The following is a 25,970-nucleotide window of genomic DNA, read 5'->3' on the forward strand; positions in this document are numbered from 1 at the left end:
GAAAGCTTCCGAAAAGGTCTTTACAAGATTGAAATGCCGCAGCACCGGATACGGGCGCTATCGACATATGCAGAGCGTCCCCACCACAAAGATACCAGCTCCTCGACGAAAATCCGATCTGTGGCACTCCACACATCGAGACCCATCTCTGCCATGTCGGCAATTGTGATGGTGATTGGGTCATCTGCGTCATGATTTTCGCATACTGATCTGCGGTCGTTGTGGCTTGCATGTGATCTTTGTCGCAGGAGTGGCGTATTTCCATCGTCGCCGCTAATCGATTGCCGCGACATGGATAGTGACAAGTCTGTATCTTCGTTCGTCATGTCATCAAGGTATGGCGTGTCGGTGTATGAATCACCCGAGTCATTCCCACCCCGGCCGTCACTGTCGTGTCGATCAATAGCTCCAGCAAGAGTGAAAAAGATTTGTGAGGTGAGACGGCGGAAGTACGCTACCAGCGCGACTTCTGGGGGCTCCTGGCCATGGTCTTCGGAATACATTGAGCGGCGGACTGTGTTTGTAGAAGGGTATGCAAGACTTTCCACGCTTGCCAGAAGCCTAGCGTCTTGTTCGATTTGATGTTCTTCCTCTTCCTCAGATAGGCCGTCACGATTTTCGCCCGCCGAAGCCCACCAGATGAAAGAAGTGTAGGCGAGGCGGGTCCACGAGAGTGGCTCCACGACCGGGCTAGATGAATAGGTTGAGTCTGCGTCAGATTCCGCCGTGTCTGGGGAGGTTGAACGGTCATGCGAGAACTGTCGGAGACCCCTGCGAAGCATAGCATATCGGCGTGCGTCGCGCTGTGTTGCTTTCAAACTGACAGTTTGATTCGCGTTATGTTTGGTGCTAGAACGGTCCACCAGATTGATTGTGGGGAAGACACGCTCATTGGCATGCTGAGAGTATGATGGAGGGAGAGTAATGAGGATATCGTAGAGATCAGGCTTCATGCTCAGGACGCTGTCTGTTGAGCAAGCGATCCAGCTGGGATCTTTCTCAGGATCCATGGTCACCCGTGACGGATCAAAAGAGGCAAGATCAGGGATGTCATGAATGCCGATATTGAAGAGGGGGCGGGGTCGTAGTGGCGGAATGTGGTCCGAGGGGAGGACTTGCAGGAGAGAATTTGGGAGAGATGCCAATAAGGATAAGTCATAGACTGAGATTCAATTAGTACTGAACCAATGGAGGCTTTGGATTGGGTTGTAATACCATAATTACATGGTGTGTGCACTGGTGCTTCTGCCATGATGAGGATGCGCTTGCGTAAGAGAGCGGCTCGGTATAGGGGGAATATCAAGGGTCCGAAGGATTCGATGAAATCAGGAAGAGATGAGGCGGGATGGAAAGGAGTCAGGGCCGGCCTAGAGTTTTCCAATACCATCGCGTCGCTGAAGGCACGGTTACGGTGCTCGCCTGGTCGGAATCGGAGGCTAAGGGGCGAGTCAATCGGCGAATCCGGCGCAGAAGACTCAGGACCTCCAATTCGGAATGAGTCCCAGTAATCAGACAATGCTTGCATATCAGACATATCCGTCGCGTATTTCCTATCAATGGAGTTGGGAGTTAGCGGCGAGCTTGCCATTCAGAATTGAGACCAGATATCACGTACTGCGTCAACTCCTTGAGTTTTGGGGCATGTCTCCAGCTCTTTCCAAGTCTCCCCGAGCTGAGGGGGACTAGAACGCCAATCGCGAACATTTTGGCATTGCGCTCTGCTTCCTCGGCGGGCTGGTTAAGGAACGCGCTGACTCCAGCATACTCGTCGTGAACGAAGTAACTAGCGGAGAGATGCTTGATTAGCATGCCTGAATATCAAGCATCGCAGAAGCTCCGAGTCAACTTACATCAAGTCCTCATGCACATTGTGTAGTCCAGAAGGAAGCGACTTGTATTCCACCACCCCTTCCACCTCAACTATACAGGAATCGGGTTAGCATTGAGTCTCCGGAAACACCAAGGAGCTCAATAAACGAGCGCATAGGATCACTTACCACCTGGCGCAGTTCTTTTCCATGAGACCACATACCTGCACAGCACACGTATGTCAGCGATTCGACCACCTCGAGCTCTGGGGCTTCAACGATGGGGATCATGACTTACCCGGTCCTGATGTCGAAGCGGATGACGAACAAGGCCGCAATGCCTGGAGGCGACTCCATGGATGCGCGCGAGACGTCAATAGCGGAGGGTTTCCTAGGAGTGTCGGAGGCCATTTTCAGAGGAAAGCAGACGCTGGGGCGCCATTTAAGCAATCGGGGGATCACGGTAGGTCGCTCGGTTGGCCGAGGGGGTTATCGGGGAACTGGCGCGGAGAGTCGGAGACTAATCGTACGAGGACCTTTGTGGCCTGAGGCAGCAAAAGCTTGACCGCTCGGGTGCAGTGCAAGATACAGAATACGAAATACGAAGTACGAAGTACATGATGTGATTTGCTCCTAAAAAGGGTAGTCAAAATAAAATGGATATACATTATTCAGGCAGTAACTTATAAAAGTGGATAACATGGAGAATTGGAGGACGCCGGTATGGAGGGAACGTATATTGTAGATAGATCCGAGGCTGAATCTGAAGCAAAAGAGCGAGAATATGACACGCAACACTTGGCCATAATTCTGCAATAACCACAGGATACAAATAATCACATCAACTCCTGCGAACCCATATTTTAATCCAAACATTCTTTTCACTTTTCAGTGAAACGAAAGGCCCACCCGAGATGTTCCCTTGAATCGAATCCAATCTTGATTGGGGGGCGCTTCTTTAGTCGGTCACTGGAAAGCTGTCAGAACCATCCAAATGGGGGCTTTCGATAATCACCTACTATTTTCGATATCGTCACCACCCGGCGTGGCAGAGTTCCCACTAGTTGGTCGCGAGGCTATGTTATTATGTTAGCGTTTTGCATTGAGATCCAATGAGCACCTCGACAGAGCGTCCTATTCTTCTTTTCACTTACCGTATTCCATCAAGTTACCAGCCACAGGCACACCAGAGAGGACTTGTAATATTGAGTCCAGGGGGTCCTGTGGGATAGCTGCGCCATAGACGATACTGGCTAGGGCCAGAACAGCAGCAATGTTGATGAAGTACATGACCGCGGTAGGCGAAAGATGTTGTCGAAGGCGTACGAATGAAATGTGGTCCGTGGAAGGCCAGGGACAGAGAGAAGACTATTTATCTAGACCCTCAACCGTTAATGCTCAAGTATATACTCATGTCAATATCGCAGCACATAGTTTCATCCCTGATCAACCTTGGTTGATGATTCCGTCGCCAATCCGGTAGATTATATGATGTGTTGTACCCCTCAAATCGCAATAACGCCTACGAAAGCCGAGGTTGAACTGTAATTGGTCAAGTTAAGTAGACATTGACTTGCCTCAGAAGGGGTTTTGTGGCCACATCGAACTGGAATTCTACAGTAACAAGCCACGAAAGATGAAAAAGTACACGATTGAAATTTTGGCTCATTCTTGTAGAAGAAACTTCAAACAATGGCATATTTGCCGAGCTTCAGATATTCTTGACAGATACCTAATAGCTTGGTAATTTTACTGTGCAGCGGGACGCTTGCATGGTGATAGGGGAGCTTGTAATTTCCGTGACTAAGTAGTGTAGACAAGGGACACTTAGGTTATACTACATTCACTATCTTTGAGTATTGTGGAGGCAAGGTGGAAGGTGCCCGTGGATATGTGGCGTCCTATCACCTGCATATTCGTATTTCCGTTCAAAACTGAGAACAAAGCAGCAAGCTTAAGTCTTGTAATGTATGGTGTGTTAGGAGACTCGTTTTTGGCAACGCGCTATATGAGCAGGATACTCTCCTTGGCATCTCCAAAGCCCGCCAACTTAACCTTTCTGATAATCATGGTTCTCACATAGAATCCCAGGAGAAAACTCGATAAGCATTGTGGTCGTCCCTTACTAGGGGGATCCAGAATGTGCGGAGCTAAATCATGTACATACCACACTTCATAGCCTACTTAGCCGAGCAGTGGATTTTTGGTTTGAAGGCCGCGGCCCCTTGATCGTTCCCTTCGCTCAAAGGACGCTGAGCGCCTAGGTAGGAGCATCTAGAATGAAGGGCTCATTATCCTTGAGAGGGTTTCTTATTCTTACAGTCATCCTTTTCTATCCATGGGATCATTTGGCCAGGTACTCTGCCATGGTCAAGTTCTTTGTTCGCTCACCTATTCGTTTCCAAGAGTGGCGGAGCCCTGTGTAATCCGGACTTTAGATATGCGATATCATTTAACCTAGTCTAGCAAACAATATAGTCTCGATAGTTAACTATCAGTTGAAATCCTTATCTAAGATTGTCCCTGGTTTTTCGTCGGCGTTTAAACATAAAATAAAGATGATGACGGAGGACCTAGCTGAAGCCTAGTGTAAACGGTAGGGTTATATATTCCTAGACTTTCAAACAAGAGCCAAGCGAGTACCTAGTCAAGCCGATCTTCCGTTCTCGTTGGGTGTAGGTGCTTGCTTGAGATTGTGAACGCCTAGTACACTATATCCTTCTTTCATTATTTGTGTCGGCAGCTGTTATGTTCATGGATATCAGCCAGAATTGTTGTTACTTTTCGTAGTTCTGGGTGGCCCCTTTCCCAATTGGCCCAACGAGCTCAGGCAGATCCACCCGATGCGATCATCGCGCAGACCTCCGCGAAGAGTAAAACCCAAGCAAACAACTCCCGAATATCCTGTACTCTTCGTTGCCGCGTGGAGAGCTAATCAGAGCTCAGACTATAAATAGGATTCAGGTCGACATATCTTGAAATCTGGATCTAGATTCAATCTCAACATAAACAAGCTTTCTCGCCCGCTCCATGCCTACGCCATGACGGGGATCTCATCTGCCCACCCCTTCTACCCCCTTGGGGCCAATATCGTTGGCTATTCGCCCAACCAATCCTCCGTCCTCGAGCTACTCGTCACAGCCGGCGGAGGCTGCGCGGCCCTTCTCGGATTGACCTTTGCCATGGCCAGTTATGTGCGACCGACGCTCCGTCTGGCCGATCGGATTGCGATTCTGTGGTTTGTGCTCTGTATGACATCCCCACGCCCTTGACAGCGCTCCAGCAATGGAATGGAAGGAAAACGTTAGTCTGGGAACTGACAGGATCGACATTAAGCCGGCACGCTCCACTGTTTCTTTGAAGGCTACTTCATGATCAACCATGACCATATGGCCTCGGCCCAGGACTTGTTCGGCCAGTTGTGGAAGGAGTATGCTTTATCCGACTCTCGATACATGACATCGGACACGTTGGTGTTGTGCATGGAGACGATGACCGTGGTAAGTCAATAGCACGCCAATAACAATAGCTGGATTTTACAGTGTACCGTACATTGTGCGATACGCGAGGCTGCCATTTCAAGACTACTTCCTACCAGTTCCACTGACCCGCTTGTTTCCCAGCTGCTGTGGGGGCCTCTTTGCTTCGTTGTTGCATATCTGACCGCAACCCGGCATTCCTTGCGCCACCCCATGCAGTTGATCGTGTGTATGAGCCACCTCTATGGAGATACACTGTACTATGCGACTAGTCTCTTCGATCATTACGTGAACGATATACCATACAGCCGACCAGAGCCCTACTATTTCTGGCTGTATTACTTCTTCATGAACTTTATCTGGATTGTGGTTCCGTTTTGTAAGTATAGAAGCTATATCAATTCTTCGGGTGGCGTAGACCAACTGACTCTATGCATTATTTAGACTACCTGGTCGACAGCATCCGCACACTCTCGGCTGCGATTCGGGCCCAGCAGGAGTCAGGCGCGAGGCGTAAAGCCCAATAGCACCTCTTCCGTCATAGTGGCATGTGCGGGTGGGCACTGGTGGAGACAGGGTTAATCTCCAACAGGGTTGACACCGGGAGTCGGTCAGCATTGAGATTGAGGGGAAGAGGCGTTCTGATCAGGACATCTTCAGAGGAAATGTGAAACAGTACAAAAGTGATTGGCTGATTATGTAGACTTCGATACTTGCTGATACGACTGGAGGAATGGAATAGCAGATGATAAAACGAGTCATAGGCCTAAATAGGTGGATCTGATCAGGCATCTACAAAATACTGCATAAAACTACTGTACGTAGTTCCAGCATAGTCCAAAAGACATCGTCAAAGTGGACTGTCCAACGCAGCGATGACGCCCATGCATATGAGGCACCACCGCACTACTCGAGACGCGCAAACCCGGTAATAAAATCTGCCCTTTGTCCACCTTTAAGCTTCTTCTCATGACCTACATATTTGCCATCCTATTCGAGCACTGTCTGACCTCGGTCTCTAAGAGAGTCTAGTCAGCCTTTCCCCCCCGGGACGGCCATAGCGGGCGATGCCAAGAGCATCGAGGCCCTCAGCTGCTCTTGAAAGCCGCGCGATCAAATCACAAGGGCAGACCTATCAGGCGGATCGATCCTTGCAGCAAAACTCAACACGGCGGCGGATTTGACTGGTGGTTGGGCAGGAGTCAAAGGGCGATCACTGTCTGGACCAAGTACGGAGTAGCGTGTGGTGTCGATCGGCGCGTGGTTTCCCCGGCAGCGGTGTTTGACTCGTTTGGTGGGCTTATCGACTGAACCAACCGCCCAAGCTACGGTCAGCCTCAAAGGAGTCTTGTGTTTACTTCTCCCCCCTCCTCGGGTCTATTCCCTTGGGATCCTCGTCGCAAGGAAGCAAATGCTGTCACTTTAAGATCTGCGACCCAAACCAGGCCGTTGGGTCACTGTGGTGAGTTGTCTATAGTGATCGACCCTCCTCCCCCCGACCGATGACGATTGTCAACAAACATATTTCGGTTATCCGCAGAGTCAACAACACTCGACAAAATCGATCATACTGATCTTTTATGTGGTCGCATAGACATCCATGCCGACCCCTGCGACGCCGACTCGCCCCTCCAACCGTGGAGGGAGTGCTAAATCGACTCCAAGCAAACCACTCGATATTGGACAGCCGCTGGGAATCCATGACACAAACACCGTTCGCTCACGAGTGCGCCAATGGCAGCAACAGGGCGGAGGCGTAATCACAATCAACGATGGGACTTATGACGATGACGAGGAAGAGAACCGACCGAAACCAAAGCCTAAGGTGACGAAGTTGAACGTGGAGCGGTTGGAGAAATCCGACAAGGAGAAGGAGAAGGAGAAGGAGAAGGAGAAGGAGAAGGAGAAGGAGAAGGTCCCGCCCGTCCGAAAACGCAGTCACAGCACCCCCCGAAAGCGAGTCATCAGTGATGAGCACTGGAGAAAGAATCGATCCACGACGCAAACGCCTTCACGCAACTTGCCCGTCCCGAGGCGCATCAACGAGTACACGACCAACAGAGACTCTGGGTCACCACGAGCCAAGAAAGATACCAAGAAGGATGCCCTAGACAAGAGTCGAGAACCTCCAAAGCTTAAAGCCTATCGCATCGTGGATGCCTCTAAATCGCCAACCCGAGACCTGAAGCGGTCGTCTGTCCAGAAGGATGCCGAATCCGTTGCCGATAGCGACTTGGAGACCGACCTGCCTCCCCAGTCTACGATACCGTCAGAATTAGCGGAAAGCCAGAGAAGAAGCTCGCCGCCACCCGAAGATGTGGAGTGGGCAAAAAGCGAGGCTGACTTCACGGAGCTATCCCGGAGACGCGCTCGTGGCCCTCAAAAACCGCCAAAGGGTGGTATCTTCGCCCACATGCTGGACGAGTCGAGGAAGATGTTCAAGTTACCAGAGCCCGAACCACCAAGGCCAACTCCACCTCCACCTGGAACTCGTGGAGCGAAGATTGAAGCATGGCTATCTGAAACTCCGGATCCCTTCGTGGACAATGGCGATTCGAAGACTGATATGCCCGGTCCGTTGGATATCAAATCAGCCCGCGCGAGACGGTCCCAGCGCATGGTGGACGAGATTGCGGCAAGCAATCCTATGTCAGAGCTGTCTATCTCCGAGCTGTCTCAAAAAAGCGAAACTCATCTAAAGAGTAGCGGCTCTCGACCAAAGAGCTCACATAGTCGAACTTCTAAGGAGCAGGACGACGCTTCATCCTCAGAAAAGACTCGCAAGGATCAAGTGTTTGACATGGATAAGGCCGAGAAGCCACTCGCCCTGAGAATCCGCCATGATAAGGAGAAGTTTGGTGACCAACCATATGAGGATAGTCTGGCACCTTCCGAGTCAGACTTCCAGCCATTTTCGGACGGCGGCTCTGAAGTCTCTGGAAACAACGCGCCCGTTCCAGTTGGTCTCAAGAAGCCTTTCCCAAGCACTGGCTACCATCGACTGTCGACCATTGCATCGGTGGAAACTCTGAGCACCCTCCCCGAAGGTTCGACTATCTCCGAGAAACCTGTGGCCAAGCGGTCGACACCTGAAACTCTGGAAGAGGCCGAGGAAGCGGCTGAAGAGAAAGATCAATTTGACCCTGATTCCTTGCCAGTGGTCGCGTCGCAACTTCAACGGCGTCTTACTACCCACAAGGACCTCATGTCTGTACTATCGGGTCCTGTCTCGAGGAGTGGCAGTACTCGGTCCCGAAGAAGCATCCGCTCTAACAAAAGTCGACTGGCTAATGCGACCATCCCCGATCTCTTGGCTGAGCTCACCGCTGATGAAGCCAAGTATATGCGTGAGCTTAAGACGCTCGTTGGGGGAGTCATCCCCGTCTTGCTCACGTGTGTCCTTTCGCGATCCGACTCGGCTATTGCTGCGGGCTTGTTCCGGCCCTCGATGGATCCAAAGGATGACCTCAACTTCTCGAAGCCTATTGTCAATATGGGTGTCGCTATTGAGCGTCTGAAGACCCTACATAAACGAATTCCTCAAGATGATGCTGAAGCATTACTCACGTGGGCGCAGGGTGCTCAAAGAGTGTACCGCGAATACCTAAAGGCATGGAGGCTCGGCTTCAAGGATGTCATTGTGAACCTGGCCCCATTAGAGGAGGGTGAGGATACCGGAAATGCCGAGACGAAGAGCTTGGACGAAGGAATGGAGCGAGACGAACAGGGCGATGTCATTGGCTCCAATGGCGAGAAGGTCGATGTGGCCTATCTACTGAAGCGGCCTCTAGTCCGATTGAAATATCTTGCTAAGAGTTTCAAGGGGATAAATCACCTGCAGCCATCTGCCAAGGCCGAGGAGATCTCTACGGCGTATGCTTCCTTGGTGGCGGACGCCCGTAGGCGAGCACGGGACGAAAGAGCAAGACTCGAGGATGAATCCGCTGCTAGCATCGATCCTACTCGAGCCAGAGATCCAATGACGTTGGGGCTTTCCAGCAATGTTGTGGTCGATCAGACTCGTCGCGTGCGGGCCCGCGACTTTTTCAATCTCTCTTTTTACCACTCTAGTGGCCAGTTGGTTGACTGCCGAGCCGAACTCCTTTACCGAGACAATACATCAAGCAATGGCCCCGGCGGCGATTTGCTGATTTGTGAGATTGATCACTCAGACCGGTGGTTGCTTTTCCCGCCAATGGATCTCCGGTGCGTCTCGGCCCGCAACGGCGACAGCAAGGGTGAGATCGTGGTTATGCTACGCAGTGCTCCTGGAGAGCATAAGTATTGGCAGGAGCTTATTTCGCTTCGCATTGATGAAGTCGAGATTGGTCTTGAATGGGTGCAATTGCTGGGCCAGGATCCCGTTCCCCCAGCACTTTGCAGAAGCCAGAGTTTTATCAGTCGAGCCAAGCAGCACAAGGCTCGTAAGCCCAGTACCAGTGACTCTCCACCAAGGGTCAACCCGAGCGATGTGGACATTCCTATTGGGGAGAAAGCTACCAAACGACGCTCTCTTACTCCCAAAGAGCACTATTCCGAGCCTAGTACTGTCAGTTCCTCTGCCACTGAAAACAGGAGCTCTATCGTCTCAACTGCTACTCGAGAGACGGAATATACCACTGGCGGTTCTGAAGTCTCTAGCAAACAAGCTGTTCGTCCTGGCCTGCCTCTTTTGCCTTCCACGGTCAGCCCTGAGAAGTCACCTGGTGGACTGAAGCGGTCCAAGGCAAAGAGACATTCTCGTCATGCGGATAGCCCGGCCCCGGAGACTGAATCTCCCCAGACTGTTGTCTCAGACCAGCCAGTCGAGACTCCGACATCCACACCCGCAGCTGGGAGATTCTATGGTGGTGGCGACAGTGCTAAGGAGTCAGCCGTCCCGAAGGAGAAGACTTCTAAGAAGGCACCCCAAACGCCGCGCCAGAAGGAGTCTCCAGAGAGGGATTCCCCCTCGAGTATCCTCAACACCATCTCCCTATCTGCCTATGATTCCAAAGATTCGCAGTGCCAGCAGTCAGACCCACATGTCTTCTCCATCCACCGTTGAGCCCGAACAAGAGGAAGACTACCCACCACTGGAGTCTCTACCTGACCAAGGACCCCTAGAGACTCCTACCAAATCTAGCAGGAGGAAATCTAGACGAAAGTCCAAGCATGAAAATGCTCCTCCCCCACCGCCTCCCCATCGTTCGCCGAGCTCTTCCTCGAACAAGCTTTCCAATAGCCCTGTGCTTACCCCTTCGGGTGTTCGACTCAAGCGCCGTGGCTCCTCGCCGCTGAAGCATGAATACGAGCCGTCGACTGCCTCAGACTACTCCGAAACCGACTCTGATGCATCGACTGTGCGACATTACACCTACTCCTCGTCTGAATACTCGGGCTCTGTAACGGACTCGGACTCTTATTCCTCGGCATCGGATGAGGACGAAGATGTGCCTGATCTCCCCAAGCCAAAAGCAATTCACTCTAGTACATCTGACGCGAGCTCCCTGTCTCCTTCCAACTCTGCATCGCAAGGTGGATACCGCACTGTGCCATTGCAACCAACCAAGTCGACCAAGGCGATTGCATCGATCTTTGCTTGGTCTGACAAGGGTAGCTGGGATAGCTTAGTTCCCGATGAGTGCACTATCATCGTCAGCCCTGGTCTGATTGAGGCTTTCAAGGTGGGAACTGACCCGAATTCATCTTCGAGACCTCTCATCTCCATGGAACTCACACCACTGGTTCCAATTCGCCGAGGTACCGCGATCGACATTAGCATCCGCTCACCTCCCACCGACCGATCCAAGATTACATCGAGCAACAATATTATGTTCCGCTCTCGCAGCCCTGATGATTGTGACGCCCTCTACAGCCTGATCAATCAAGCTCGAATCAACAACCCTACCTACATCGCCCTTCAAAATGCCCGCGGCCCTGTTTATGACAACCACATGCCCACATTTGAGCAGCCCGATAGCAAAGAAGGAAACCGCTGGTTCGGGTTCCCTCGTCGCAGAAAGAGCTACCGCGCTTCCGATTCCCCGCGCTCTCTTGCCGAGGGCTCTGAGAGTAGTGTCGGTACAATGAGCAGCGCCTTCTCTGCGCTGAAGCGCTTTGGCGGCGGCAGTAAGATGTTTAATATTTCTCGTTCGACTGTGACATCTCGTAGCGGCCGCGAAGGTAGCATGTACTCCGGCTCGGGGGGCTCTTCCGACCCCTCTCCATCATCAGGCATTGGCCGGATTGCCGCTGCAATCAAGGGTGCCGACGGGATCGGTCTTTCAAATGCCAAGATCCGTCTCTACCTTCGTGAGTCTGCCTCCAAGTGGCGCGACATGGGTGCTGCCCGTTTGACAATTATGCCTGCACCACCAAAGAATCCACCTTCCCGTCCAGGAACCGCTGTTAGTGCTCGTAGCGAAGGCAGCCGGGACGATAGCACTTCACCCCCCAGTTCAGGCGCAGCTACACCACGCCGTGACGTGGAGCCCGAAAAACGCATTATCATCCGTGGCAAGACCCGCGGCGAAGTCTTGCTGGATGTGTGTCTACCTGAAAGTTCATTCGAGCGTGTTGCTCGCACGGGTATCGCTGTCTCTGTGCATGAGGAGAACGAAGGTGGCACCATCGCCAAACAAGGTGGTGTGGGCACGAGTACCCAGCGCATCTACATGATCCAGTTGAAGTCCGAAGCCGAGGCGGCTTATACCTTTGGCCTCGTGGGCAAACTGCGGTATTAGGTATGCTGCGGGTGACACTTGGTTTTGTGTTTTGGAGTCGGGAGGGAGACAGGGATAGGATGGATCATTCATGATGTAGTGCATCGGTGGAGAGCGGCTGATCTTTTTTCGTGCATGCAACTTTCTTTTCTTCTCTATGATGTTTTTTTACACCACTGATCTCTTTAGATCTTGTCTGTCGTTATGTGATTACCCCCCATTTTTCTTTTGTACATTTAGATATTGGTGGCCGTATGGATTAATGATTATCATGTCATTTGTCTTTACGGCTGTGTGATAAACTCGAGCATCTGCTGAAAGTGAATGGATTTAAACCATTTTCGATGAATTAGCCATCTTGTCATCCTCGTAGTCACTGTAGCTAACCCCGATTCTTTCTTTTCCTTAGTATATCAAATCTGTCTCTACAAAACTGATACTAGAGAATAAGTCGACTCTACCTAAATTATGTGCGATTGAAGGCTTGAGTTAATGTTGAGAGTCGAAAAGATATGGTGCATCATTGTAATCTATTGACAAAGATCATATTGGATACTATACTACAAGGACCGACGGTTTGTCCCTCCAAATCTAATTTAAGCTGTTGTGACCTGAAAAGTAAACATCTTCGTACATGACCATCATTCAAGCATCAGGCACCACCGTCGGGCTTTCCACCTGCGCACCACTCGTCTTCTTGAAGATGTAGCCAATCATGTTGCACTCATCCTTAAGCAAATTAACAAGGACATCATCGTCAACGGCAGCCGCAATCTCCTCGTCATCCTCAGTGCCAGTTGAAAGCAAGGACGGGTCGATATGAGAGTAATGTGCGAGGGATTGGTGCATCTTCTCTTTCTGCGTCTTGCCCTTGCCCTTCTCATTTTTAGAGGCTGTCCGACCACGCCGAGATCTATCTTGAACCTCGCGCTCTTGCTTTTCCATGTCGACTTCCGAAGCTTTCATCAGGGTTGGCAAGTCGGGAAGGTCGTCATAGTCATCATCGTCAGATTGGGGCTCGCTTAGCTCAGAAAGTTCAGAGTCACTGTTGTCACCGGGTGTAGTCGTGCCTGACGGGGCGGGAGACACTCCCTTGCCGCCACATTCACAACCGAGGAGCTCGTGCGTTTGACAGGTGCTTTCCTCGTCGAGACGGAATAGATCGCGTAGTTCGGCCGTGGAGAATTGTGACACGCTATCTTTATGCTCCATCACACTGTCGGCCAACCCGAGCTTGGTAACTTGACGCTGCCAGATCTTCTCCTCCAAACTACCCTTGAGGATGACACGATAAATACGACAATGGTTCTTTTGTCCATCGCGATGAATGCGGGCCATGGCCTGGATATCAGTAGCCGGATTCCAGTCCACGTCGAAGAGGATGAGGCGACTAGCGCCGATGAGGTTGAGTCCAGTTCCACCTGCCTTGGCCGAGAGCAAGAAGGCGAAGCATGCTTCTGCGGGGAGGCGATTGAAGTCGTCAACGAGTGGCTGGCGTTTCTGTGCGGGTGTGCTTCCATCCAGACGGAGGAATGGAAGACCAAGTGAGGTGAGGAGGGTGGCGAGCAGGGTCAATGTTGACGTATAGTTGGACACCAATACAATTTTCTCGGATGTTTTTGAGTGCATGCTATCCAAAATCTGATCCAAGACGCGGACCTTGGCACTCGAAGAGGCTGAAAAGTGGCGAAGGAGGTTAGGTGGCAGTGAAGATAGAAGGGCGCTGATGGTTTCATTTGGCGAGTCATCATTGTTCTTCGCCGAGAGAAGTGATGGGCTGTTGCAAAGCTTCTTCAAGATGGTAATTAGTTGAAGGGCACTTTCAGCATTGCCCATAGCCGTTTGGAAAATTGGCGATTGAAGGACAGCTTTATAGATGTTTGCCTGAGTGCGAGTTGGTTTGCAGAAGAGCACATATTCTGACTTGGGCGGGAGGTATTTCGATAGAATATCGGCTGTTCTGCGGAGAATAAATTTAGAGGTAAGCTCGCGAAGCTCCTCACTTCTGGACTCGCCCTTTTCGATGTCCTTTTTGGTGGCCTCCGGTTGTCGACTTCGTACAATAGGAGTTTCAAATTCTCGAATGAACGATTTGAAGTTGCCCAGAACACCAGGATTGACGAGATCGACAGCCGCAAAGAATTCTTTCAGGTCATTTTGAATGGGCGTGCCGGAGAGAATGACCCTCTTCGCGGCATTGAGTGACTGAATTGCCTGCCCACTCTTGTTTTGCAAGGTCTTCAACCGATGGCCTTCGTCTGCAATGATAATGTCGACACCCACACCCTTGGCCAGACTTTCTTGCACCGTTCTCAGTTTCTCGTATCCAACAATCATGATGCTATAAGCCCTGCCCCTAGTGAAGTCGGTCAAGCGTTTCCGCTTATCATCAAATACAAACACTCCAATTCGCTCATTACCCAACCATTTGCGGAACTCCTTTCGCCAGTTGTTGATGAGGGTCACAGGACAGACGATGAGCGCCTTCTTGATCACGGGAGGTTCGCCATGAATTGGGTTTTGCTTTAGCAAAGTCCATAGTAGAGCGATTGTCTGCAATGTCTTGCCGAGACCCATATCATCGGCCAGGATAGCTCCCTCGCCATTGAAATCGCGCATGCCCATTACGCACTCGTAGAGAAATTTAACGCCTTCGCGCTGATGCTGGCGCAAGCTCTTCGTCAACAATGGGTCAACAACAACATCAACAACGCGCTTTCCTGGGGGCAATGATTTCGGCCGTGGCATGACCAACGCTCCCTTTGCATAAGGATCATGTCGTGGCACTATCGCCTCGGAGCTCGTTGACGAATTGACAGTGTTGTTGAGTAGAGGCGCTTTGTACGCGCCGAGGGCATTTGCTGATTTAGTGGAGGTGCCACTCTCCAAAGCAGATGAGTTGCGTTTCAGCGAACTCGTATAACTAGGACCAGTAGGCAACGGCCGGCGCGACTCGCTTCTTTGCATAACTGGCAGGGGTGTTTTCTTGGGCAACGACGGGGGTGGTGGCGCGGGCTTTGCATTGCTCAAGAACTGTTTCCCAGCCAGGTATTCTGCTCGTGGTATCTCCGACTCGATCTCAACCTCTTTCCCAGCAACGTAGAGCATTTTACCGGGCTCAAGTTCTGACTCGTATGTCACCCGTCCCATGTCTTTGCCTCCCACATCGCGTAGGTAGAGGAATCCTCCTCTGGCTGCAAGTATACCATCGCCATCCCATGTTTTGTTCTTTTTCGCTGTTGGCTTTCTCCTAAGAATAAAAGCCGTATGTCAGATAAATTGTCCAATGCATTTGGCGGCCGAGGAGAACTTTGAGCGAACATACCAGAGAACATTGAAGAATCTCTCGAAGCTTGCGTCTTCCTTGGCTACCGATTCATTTATCTCCTTGGCCGTAGAGTCCTTGCCAATGTTTCTGACTTGCAATAGCGGTTTTCGGCTACCTAGAGTCGGTGTGGGCCTTGTCTGGGTTTCGGATGTTGCTTCGTCCTTCACCAAGCGAGGCTTCTTAGTCGGGTGGTCATTTGCATCGGCCGTCTCAGTTGATTGCTCGGGCTTCCTGATCAAAGGAGGTTTGAAGGGCTTGAAAACCATGGCGGCTTGAAACGTGAGATCTCTTGAGAGACGCGGCTGGCAGCAAGACGCGAGGCGTGGAGCGCGTGGTCACATGACCACTATCGAGTCAATATGAACGAATCTGGGGAAGTAAACAACCGAATTTAGGATACAATGTTGGGGTTTCTAGGTATAGGAGCTGGTTTTATCTTCAATTTAAGCTTGAATATAGCATGCATAATATATTCATTTAGTTGAGATAAATTTGTGCTTTAAAGGTCAATTGTCTTTACTTGTTGGAGCTATAGATAGAAACCCAAACACTTTAGCATCATTAAAGATTGGTGTACATAACGAGTTAAATCACATCATAGTCAGATCAAATATTGCATCTAATAGGTCATGCAGATCATCAGCGATAAGAAGGTATAATAAATGCGTCCAAAATGGTATATTCAAACAAAAAACAGCCAGTTCATCGGTCATCTTTCTTACATCCCCGCCACAATTTTACTTTTTTTGGATATGCTTATTTAGCCTCATCGGGAACAGCCTTGTCGGACAGAGGAATGTTCTTGGGACCTTCGTAGGAGCCTTTGCGGATGAACCACCAGATGGTGACGAAGATGGTCAGACCGCCGGTCATCAGACTGGCGTAGTTCATCGAGGCAGCCTCCGCGGGCAGAGCGTAGGGGAAGCAGAAGATGATGACGAAGGCGATGATGTAAATGCAGGACAGGGTGTTGACAACGTATCCAATCTTGTTGTTCATGAAGAAGTATCCAGGAGTGAACGAGGAGCGGCGAGTCAGGATGTGGGGGAAGATGGCCATGAAGTAGGACAGAGACGACAACTGGACGAAGCAGCCAACGAAGGCGTTGAAGGCAGTGGTCGAACCCAGGTAAATGCAGGCCAGGATGGTGATGACAACACCGCAAGTCAGGGTGGCGTTGAACGGGTTGTGGAAAGTGGTGTTGATGCGGCCGAGCCAGTTGGGGAACGGAGTGGCACGGTCACGAGAGATGGTCCACAGGGTACGACCGGCAGTGATATAGCAACCGGACGCGGTGACCAGGGTGGGCAGGAAAGCAATGATCAGGAGACCCAGCGCACCACCACGGGAGCCGGTCGCCTGGTGGTAGATCTCAGCCAGAGGGAATTTGTAGGTGCTGGAGGTGACGCTGTCAAGATCCTGGATAGAGTAGAAGATGGCGATCATGTAAAGAATGCCAGTGATGAAGCCGACACTCATCTGGGCAAGCACGGCCTTGGGGATGTTACGGCTAGGCTGGGGGATCTCCTCGGCCAAGTGGGACGAGCAGTCAGGAGTGCCGACACTGTAAGCACCGTTGAGCATACCCATGACAAAGACGAAGCCCTGCTGCTTGTAGCCAGTTCCGTTGCTCCAGGTCGCCCAGATATCGTCATTGGACATGTATCCAGTACCGTTGACATGGGGCATGACAGCGCAGACAATGATGGTGATGAAGACACCGGACAGGATGAAGAACATGCCAACGTTACCGATAAAGGGCAACCAGCGGTTCATAAAGAGCACAATGGCACAGCAAACCCAGGTGCAGATCAGGAAACTGACGAACACGTTCCAGTTTTGAGGAACGAAGCCAGGGTGCATCAGCGCGTACATGGAAACGGTTTGCTGGGCCATGATCAAACACATCGAAGCAGCACCCAGAGTCCACGCCAAACAGTTCCACCAACCAGCGAAGAAACCACAGGCGCGACCATACTTGCCCGCAGTCACCGAAGCCCAGTGGTAGACACCACTGGCAGAGGGCATACCAGATGCCAGCTCGGCGATCGAAGCAGCGACCAGCCAGTAACAGATGGACACGGCAATACTGTCAAGGACGAAAAGGTTAGCGTGTTATATTCCCACTTGAAGGATGAGATAGTTTGTCATACAATTCATAGATCGTACCACCCAGACCACCGTTGCTCAATGCGGTCACAACACTGCCACCCTGGGCAATCCAAGTGTTGCCGGTCGTCACGGCAATGGCACAAATACTGAGCAGGGAGAAGTTGCGATCCAGTTCCTGGACGTGACCGGACGCGTTGATCAACTCGCCCTGGGGGTCCTCGGCGGCCGTCGAGTCGACGGCCTTGGTCTTCTCATCGAATTCGGTCGACATTGTGTATGAATCCACGTGAAATCGAGTCCCCTCCAAAATTGCAAGAGAATCAATCTCTGCCTAGCTCGTGTGCGAACAGGGAGGAGGTAAGGGGAATTATGCACGAAGAGCGCGCTCCCTGATGCTGGGGAAGGGGGAATGGATGGAGTGACCGAAGTGATTCATTAAAAATAAAAACAGGGAGCAGGGCTAGAGATATATACGATTGGATTTCGGACCTTGTCCAACGCGATGGCGGGCCCTCCGAGTTGCCGGTGCGGAGTGTCCTAAACGTACAGCGAACCCATCAGGACCGACTTGGTCGACCACCAGCACTCGACCATGAAATGGTCCTTGAATGACCCCACTCCCCTTGGCCACTCTAATCGACGGAGACTCCAATCTGTATCCAATCATGATCCCGGCAGCGCACCTCAGAGTGGCCACTTCGGCGGTTGTGGGGCACCGCGGCCCCAGAAATGCGCTGCAATTGGGCACTTGCAGAGGCAACTTGACCAAACTCCAACGGAAAGTCAGCCTCGACGCAACGAGTTGCGCATCGACGCTTTACCTAGAAGGGGAGCTTCAGCAGACTGGATTTTTCTGGCGCTGCTCATGAACTGTTATTCGATACCATTGTGTCCGCCAAGATCAGATGATTATCATCATCTCGACGACGGAATGGATTATAACCGATCGAAGCTGCTGTTTGTCAACCGCCTCTACCGGGGTAGGAAGATTAACCATGGCAGAAGACTCCAGTAATCCTGGGGCGTGGCGGGGTTCTCGACCCTTTGCTGCTTTGGGTGGTTTACATTGACTATTCAACATGCTTTTTGCCCTACACAACATACTTTGCATCGCCATGTGGTATACAAAGCATCTTGGGTCGTGACGTATCGTCTTCCTTCCTTTTTTTTGTCCCAGCAAGAGAGACTCCCACGAAAGGCAATCGATTTCCTTCCCACATGGCACACACAGGGCTGGCCCTCGGTGGGTTTCCACGCTTCCAGAAGTCTCAAAATTCAGGGGCACTAAGAATACACATCTTAATGCTCGGAGAATTACTCGCAGGGTGAGACATACTGCTCGTTGAGGCACCACTCAATAAAGTCTTCGGTCAGGCTATTGTTTCACGGATTTATGGCCGGATGCAACGCTAATGCGGCATCGCGCGGATTCGAAGGATCGCGGCTCTTCCATGGTGTGATTGGTTTTTTTTTTTATGAAAATTACTGAGCTAGAAGCTAGAACTATTACTACTAACTCACTATGGAGTTATCACCGTAGCTAGAACAATAGATGCACTAACGAGCATCTCATAGTAGATTGTTCCACTGCTCGCGGAGTACCTCGGAGTCTTGCAATACTGTCGGATCCGAGTAGATATACTCTGGAAATTAGCTATGAGAAACGTCAGTGCTCCGTCTACTCCTTTGAAATTTATCAAACGTCTCCCAGACTCGCATCAAACTGAAGACAATCAATCCACGACATTCTGTGTTGGATCAGGCCCACGATCTACGTTACCGAAAGCACATCCCCCAAGAAAGTGACTGTACACTCTGGATATACTCGGAAATCCCCGCCCCCATTAGGCGAGCGGGTATACTCCGTTTTGGCCAAGGTGGATTATCCAGATGCAGCCGGTCAAATTCTAGTCTGACTGTGTGCGGATAGAAAAAGAGATCTAGCCTTAGATCTAAGGATTTTAGTGGGATTTGTGTGGCGTGTGTCTCTGGATCTAGACAAGGCCCAAATCCCAGCAACCGTTAATATACTGCAATGTAGCAGATACATTACTAGCACCACAACAGTATTACTGTCCTTTCTATCTTTAATTATCATCATAGCCTAAAGACAATTGATTTGGGGGCCATAAACGTGAGAAAAAAAAAGACGATGCTAGGGTTTCCCGCGGGATTGAACCAGGATTCGGCGGGAGACTAGTACTGCAGCGACCAGTTAATGCCGGTAATATCCCTGTTCATGAAGAACGAACCTGCAGAATCGTGCAGATCCGATCGTAATAATGCCTGCATGGCACTTGATAGTGAATCACAGAAGAAATCCATGCAACCACTGTGTCCATTTCCCACCTATGCATTGGCATTGGTCCGCCTAAAATCATTCCAGATGGTCTACTGAGTACATCGCCACGCTGAGGTCACGTTTGGGGGGAGCACACTCCATACTACTCCATTTAAAAAAAATTACGGGACTCCCGTACGGAGTAGGGATCCCCGTTCTCCACTGGCAAAATCCCTCAATTCGCAAAGGCGTCGCTGAGAGTGCCCGGTCTGTTCCATCCTTGGGCTCCATTTAGACCCACTTTAGTCCCCATTTACCAGGTTAGCACCAAAGTCTATTATAGTCATGGATGCCCGCTTCCCCAGGCACTGGATCCGCCGAAAGTAAAGTGGCCGGACGCCGATTCATCAATTCGCTGATTGCGGGTGGAACTTAACTCCGCAATGAGCTCAGCAGTTAGATTGTACGATGTTGCCATACCGTACGCGATTTCCAAATACCAAGCCCCACGAGCAGCCACTCGACTTTCTTAGGAAGGCCGTTTAAGTTCCCCAAATTGCCCAGGCCTCGCGTGCTCACTTGTTGGCTGACCTTTCATACGATAGGTAGCCGACTTTTAGCCATAGATTACAGGTTTTCATTATTAGCACCACATTTTGTGTCAGAACAGTCAATTGTTGCCGCCGAGACCGGTGGGTTCGAGAACAAAAGTTTCTCGGCAAGTCCACCTGGTTAACTTTTTAAGCCAATACTGAGGCATTGCCGGCAGGTACTCGCAGCTAAGAGTCTAATTACGGAGTGCTACTCCGTTCTTCCAAGCCAAAGGAATGCTTGGCCTGCGCAAATCAAACCAAATCAAGGACATCCTTGCTCGAATTGGAAGGTCTGTAGGCCAATCCCCTGAGTAGCCGCGTAGCGTTGGACTTGGAGTGTTAGGAACTGAGGGGTCAGAGGGTGGAGCCAAAGACTACAATCGACCAGCACTGCCAGGTACCAAATCTAAATCATGCACTGAGTGTATGGATGTATGTATTGTAAACTGTAAGAGGGAAACCGATCATTTCCCAAAAAATCACAATTCCATGGTTCCCTGTTGCATCCACAGCCATGGAAACTTTTGTACTGGCTTTGACTCTCCACCTAGTCCTGTGGTTGGCTGGTTGCTGTCGTTGGGAGATCTATCGCTCGCCTATGATAAGCCTTTTTCCTCCACGCTTCGAGCTGCTGCACTTCTCATGCATCTCACGCTCCAATCATACCTATCACGCTAACCCGGCGAACTCTCCGTTAGCCAAACCCCTGGTGATTTGATCGTGCTCGGCAGATGCATACGTTACCGGAAACTCAATAATCCAGATATCGGCCTTTCCTCCCCGGTTAATTCTATAATATGTGGGTTGTCCACCTTTTCCGAACTGCTCTATCCTTTCGTTTCGACCTTTTGTCCTGACACCCCTCTCGACTCGATACAGGCTCCATTCCGACACTATGTCTGGACTGGGAGGTGACTTCGGTCGCCAATTCGAGCGCGAGACATGGACGCTTTACAGTGTCGGCGTCTTGGGCGCTATTCTTCGATTGTGAGTTCTTATGATACTGCTTGATCGCCATGGAGTATAGTGTGGACTTACAACTAACTCACTGTGATCGACAGTGTTGCCCGTGTTCGACGTCTGGGTATTCGCAATCTCCAAGTTGATGATTACCTTATGATGTTCGCCCTGGTCTGGTATACAATTCTGTGTGTTGCGCTCAACTCGGTAGCAACGGGTGGAGGATCAAATTTGATGTCGGACGAGGATATAAAAAACTTGACGCCCACCACGCATGCCGAGCGAGAGCGGGGCAGTAAATGGGTGTTCGTCTCTGAGCATGCCTTTATCCTATGTATTTGGAGTTTGAAGGCCTGCATGCTCGTCATCTACTCCCGTATCACGTATGTCGAACTCAACGTCATATTTCACTTTCGTCCTTGCACTAACTTATCTTCATCAGTGAGGGTCTGAAGCAGCGAAAGTGGATTAACTACATCGCCGCCTATGTTGCCCTTGGTTTTGTCGCTACCGAGTTGTCGCTTTTCCTCATCTGCCGCCCAATTACCAACTATTGGGCTGTGCCTACACCAGACTGTAAGAGCGTTAAACCCGTCAACCATTGGGATCAAACTAAAAAACTGTCTAACTTCTCGTATTAGATCAATGCTCGTCCTATCAGTACTATGAGATCATCCAAGGATGTTTCTCCATCTCCGCCGATGTGTTCATGTTGATCGTCGCCATTCCAATGCTGGTGCAAGTCCGCGTGCCCACGAAGCAGAAGTTGATCCTGTTGCTTCTGTTCGGTATGGGCATCTTCGTTATCGTGGCGGCCGTCCTCAACAAGGTCTACTGTCTCGTTCCCGCCCTCATTTCCTATGTCTACATGAACTGGTACTTCCGTGAAGCCACCGTTGCGATTCTTGTCACCAACCTTCCGCTCGTTTGGTCCCTCCTCCGTGATGTCTTCCCCGCTCTCAAGAGTTGGACTGGAGGATCCAAGCGAGGCACCGACCGCTACAAGTCTGGCCCCTGGACCAGCAAGAATTCTCGACCCTACGGACCACACAGTCAATTACGCTCCGGCGACTTCGACATGAACGACATCCGACACAATGCGACCGTGACCCCGCAGAAGGGTTCTGCTGCGGTTTCCGACGTGAGCCTCGGCGCTAGTGAGGATCGAGATATGAGCAGCGATGATGGATCCGCTCGCGCTCTGCGGATCCGACAAGATATCACCGTCACCGTGCAGCATGACTCCCGGCCAGCAGACTACCAGACCAGCACAGCGCATGCCACTCGGGCTCCCCGAGAGCGTGAGGAGGTTTAGCTGCGGCCCGTCCTGCTTTTTACGCCAAACCAAACCCCAAAATTTTTTCATTTGTTACGAACTCACGGAGTCCTGGTGGGCCAGATACCCAGCCTTTGATCGTTCATCGCCTCGCCATTATATTGCTATATCGTTTCCTTTTCTTGAGCACTTTTCTTACATTGATTGACCTGTACATATTCCCTTCTAGACCTACTTTTTTTGATTTTTGATTGGGTGGCCTCTGTCCACGATCGTCGCAGAGGAGGGGCGGACGGAGAAGGGTGGGGGGTTCTTACCGGGATCGCCGTGAATGCGGCATACAATACAATAATTCCATAGAAATACATATTATGATATACAACATTTCCACTGAACAAGAGGGCGTCAATCCTTGAGTATCAATTTGCCTCTTAACGGCAATAGCCAAATTGCCCAATCTTTGCCATCCATCGAGCCATTCTACAACTCCCACGGAACCGCCGATGGATCCAATCTATGATACAGCCAGTTAGAGAGCCACCCACCCCGCCGATCTCCCGCCTCCTTGCGTAAACTGCGTCAACGACTGCTGATCTGCTCTGTTTCGGGGGTCGCCGACTGCTCTGTCGAAGCTGATGGCAGCTCAAGGCCTTTGGTCGCCTCCCAAGTCCTACTATGCAAGTAAATTTTGATCCTATAGTACGGAATTGATGCTTTCTTTTTAGCTCTACGGATTCATATTCCGAAGGCCGTTTGGCGCAGAACCAAAAGTCCCAGCTCCCATCCTGCCGGGTCTCGCTAACTATTTCCTCAGGGCCTGAGCTCGAAATCCGACGTCTGCCGGTTCCGAGCCGGGTTAATCAACAAGCCCCGGCTGCCCTAAACATCTAAACCGAGTACGATAGAACATTCCACGCAGGATCTATCCCAATTTTGAGTCCAGTTCCATGCCTATCCCCCGCCAAGTTCATGCGCGTCCTGCCCAAAAGCGCAATTTGTCCACGAGTCATCCAATAGTTCCGCTCCTTTCGACAAATGAAGAACGATTCCCGGATAAGGCGTCTTTGACAAACGGCCCTTTCCAACTTAGGCGCATCAATTGTTCCTCCTTAAGCTGGTTTTCCTACTTACCACAAGAGCCGAATACAGCTGGTCCAGTCCGTCTCTCCCCGGGCAGTCAAGTGCTGGGAGGCTCCACTTAGTCGTGCTCACCATCACCGACCCGCAGACATTGGCTCCTGTTGTCTATCAGCATTGCAACAGCCATGGAACTTGCCTCCCCGAGCCCAGCACACCTTCTTTACCGTCCATGGTACTCCAAATAGATAGGGAGCGTAGGATTTTCCGGATGCGCTTTGGGGCAGTGTCCACTGCATCCAAGGAATGTCCAGCGGGATCTACTACCTGCGGAGAGATGCGACCGATAAGCGGTCTGGAGTCTGGAGTAATTGACTTGTGTACAGTACCGGCATTATTATTATCAGACAGCCAAGCGATTATCAATTTCTAATGGTCATCGGAGCCGACTATCCGCCCGTCCGATATGCTTCTCCCTACCAGCAACACGGCAGTCGCTAAATCGCACGTATTTCCTTCTACGTGATAGTGAGACCGAAGGATGCAACGTCTTCCTGGAAAAGAAAAAAAGAAACGAATGTTTTCACTTTAACTTGGAAATTCCAGAAAACAGCGTGCTCGGCCAGCCACTTTCATCCACTTATATCTAACAGAGTTTCGACAAACTTTCGGACCCACGGTGTCTGGAGCGCGGTCCGCTGACAAAAAAAAATGTCACAGGAAAAGTATGTTTACAAAAGTTAACTCAATAATAATACTCCCACTGTGCAAAAGAGTTCCTCAATAATACGACCCAACAAGATGCGTTTCATAAACTCACACGGTAGGAACCTTGATCCTAAGCTTGTACCTGAGGCTTTTGTACCTCGGGATAAGTTACCCTCTGTATCGTCCGATGTCGCTTAGAATAGTGCCATATACATGACTGCCACATGTATTACTGTGTTACGGACGTACGGATCCTTCCATACGGATCAAGTGGCTATCGGCCATTTCTCCAGATAATCAACAACGGTACCAGCGGATTGACTGAGAAATTACATTATGTATCATGATAATTGATTACCGAGGAAATTGACCGAGTCATGGCGCTTGAAATCCTCGGTTCACTCGCACAATAGCCTAAGCCTTCGAATTTAACATCTCACTACGAAAAAAGTTACCAAGATTCGGAATATGTACGGATAAAACCGTCTGTATAGATTAATCTATCCCATTCGCGTGCCAGAACACCTCAAACGAACACTGCCTTTCCTCCTATTCCAGATCGGGCCACTCCGTCCAGGACCACCACAATCTAAGCCAAATCCAAGCAGTGGGCCTTTTGCTTCAGTATGTAAATGGGCCAATGGCCGTGCTAATAGCACTGGTCTTGATCATGGCCTAGCTTGAGTGTCTTAATTTGTGGTTCCTGGTCCACATGAACGCGCAGGTCCGTGCTGCTAGTGCTGTTGCTCTTTGTGGCTACAGAATGTTGCTCCCGAGTTCCGATCTTCCTGGTTGGCCCCTGACGACCAGAACCTTAAGCGTTGCCATCTAAACCAACCTTTCCAGTCTTTCGAAGCTTGAGGAACGGAGTGGCTGGACGCTGTGATTCTGGCCAGACACGCTTGTGGCTTCTCGGCTTCGGGCGTGGTGCGACAATTGTAATATGTAATATGTGGCGTTTATTATCCTAGGCCTACTCCGTAGCGATATCCGAATGGTATAATAATATGATTGCTAGGCGAAATGTCTTACTACCATTTCGCATTGGTATTCACGATGTGACTCTCGAGAAGCAACTGAAACCCGATAACATGAAGAAGTCACCGTCATATTTTGAGTTCTTGAGGCCTCGCCAATGCCGGTGTCATTCAAATCTGTACCATGCCTTTCGACGACCAAGTAAATGAAGAGAAGCCCCCACATGAGGGAGAGATCGCACAAATCGAGAACCGATATGCTAGGACTATTGAATCTTGTCTAGGCAGCCGAAAGTCAATCTCGATTGTCTGTTCGTTCAAACAACTCCGATCCCAATCCATTGCGAAAGCTTGTCCAAGGGGCCCATTCGCATAGGAAACAAGGTGGGAAGTACGAGAGCCTCGAATAAGATATTGCAGAAACAAAATATCAAGTTGCAAAATCTATTAACTTCGATAGCCCAAAGGTTGTTTGTTGGTGTAGATTTCTTGGAAGTGCCAGGTCCACTTAGATTTCCAGGCACGCCCCTACAAAAACCGGACCCCTCCTGCTATCTGTATTATTGTGTAGGGACCTTCTTTGTCACTGGGTCGGCACAAAAATCTCCTTTATTCTGATATATCGGTGAAACTCCCAAACATTTTTCCCGAAACACAGGGCATAATT

General features: G+C 50.5%; 7 protein-coding genes across 7 annotated transcripts; 3 read left to right on the forward strand and 4 right to left on the reverse strand.

The window, feature by feature from the left end:
• Positions 1 to 20: 20 nt before the first annotated feature.
• N7496_011587 (uncharacterized protein) lies at positions 21 to 2,219 on the reverse strand (the record flags this gene model as incomplete). Its single annotated transcript, XM_056704500.1, has 6 exons — positions 21 to 1,162; positions 1,225 to 1,550; positions 1,616 to 1,783; positions 1,851 to 1,920; positions 1,998 to 2,032; positions 2,107 to 2,219. The coding sequence occupies 6 exons, from the start codon at positions 2,217 to 2,219 to the stop codon at positions 21 to 23; spliced, it is 1,854 nt and encodes a 617-aa protein (XP_056550460.1).
• A 547-nt stretch (positions 2,220 to 2,766) lies between these two features.
• On the reverse strand, positions 2,767 to 3,098 carry N7496_011588 (uncharacterized protein; the record flags this gene model as incomplete). The annotated part of the gene is made up of 3 exons (XM_056704501.1): positions 2,767 to 2,777; positions 2,828 to 2,884; positions 2,963 to 3,098. 3 exons carry the CDS (start codon positions 3,096 to 3,098, stop codon positions 2,767 to 2,769), a joined length of 204 nt encoding a protein of 67 aa, XP_056550461.1.
• A 1,751-nt stretch (positions 3,099 to 4,849) lies between these two features.
• Positions 4,850 to 5,814, forward strand: N7496_011589 (EXPERA domain-containing protein; the record flags this gene model as incomplete). Its single annotated transcript, XM_056704502.1, has 4 exons — positions 4,850 to 5,057; positions 5,145 to 5,308; positions 5,351 to 5,666; positions 5,732 to 5,814. 4 exons carry the CDS (start codon positions 4,850 to 4,852, stop codon positions 5,812 to 5,814), a joined length of 771 nt encoding a protein of 256 aa, XP_056550462.1.
• Positions 5,815 to 6,887: 1,073 nt separating this feature from the next.
• Positions 6,888 to 12,012, forward strand: N7496_011590 (uncharacterized protein; the record flags this gene model as incomplete). The annotated part of the gene is given in 2 exon segments (XM_056704503.1): positions 6,888 to 10,291; positions 10,302 to 12,012. 2 exon segments carry the CDS (start codon positions 6,888 to 6,890, stop codon positions 12,010 to 12,012), a joined length of 5,115 nt encoding a protein of 1,704 aa, XP_056550463.1.
• Positions 12,013 to 12,636: 624 nt separating this feature from the next.
• On the reverse strand, positions 12,637 to 15,585 carry N7496_011591 (DEAD/DEAH box helicase; the record flags this gene model as incomplete). Its single annotated transcript, XM_056704504.1, has 2 exons — positions 12,637 to 15,241; positions 15,317 to 15,585. 2 exons carry the CDS (start codon positions 15,583 to 15,585, stop codon positions 12,637 to 12,639), a joined length of 2,874 nt encoding a protein of 957 aa, XP_056550464.1.
• Positions 15,586 to 16,075: 490 nt separating this feature from the next.
• Positions 16,076 to 17,702, reverse strand: N7496_011592 (uncharacterized protein; the record flags this gene model as incomplete). The annotated part of the gene is made up of 2 exons (XM_056704505.1): positions 16,076 to 17,408; positions 17,473 to 17,702. 2 exons carry the CDS (start codon positions 17,700 to 17,702, stop codon positions 16,076 to 16,078), a joined length of 1,563 nt encoding a protein of 520 aa, XP_056550465.1.
• Positions 17,703 to 21,200: 3,498 nt separating this feature from the next.
• N7496_011593 (uncharacterized protein) lies at positions 21,201 to 22,580 on the forward strand (the record flags this gene model as incomplete). The annotated part of the gene is made up of 4 exons (XM_056704506.1): positions 21,201 to 21,292; positions 21,367 to 21,648; positions 21,708 to 21,841; positions 21,907 to 22,580. The coding sequence occupies 4 exons, from the start codon at positions 21,201 to 21,203 to the stop codon at positions 22,578 to 22,580; spliced, it is 1,182 nt and encodes a 393-aa protein (XP_056550466.1).
• Positions 22,581 to 25,970: the final 3,390 nt, after the last annotated feature.

This window comes from Penicillium cataractarum (assembly GCF_028827025.1).
Source record: "Penicillium cataractarum strain IBT 29864 chromosome Unknown utg000009l, whole genome shotgun sequence".
Taxonomy (NCBI): Eukaryota; Fungi; Ascomycota; class Eurotiomycetes; order Eurotiales; family Aspergillaceae; genus Penicillium; species Penicillium cataractarum.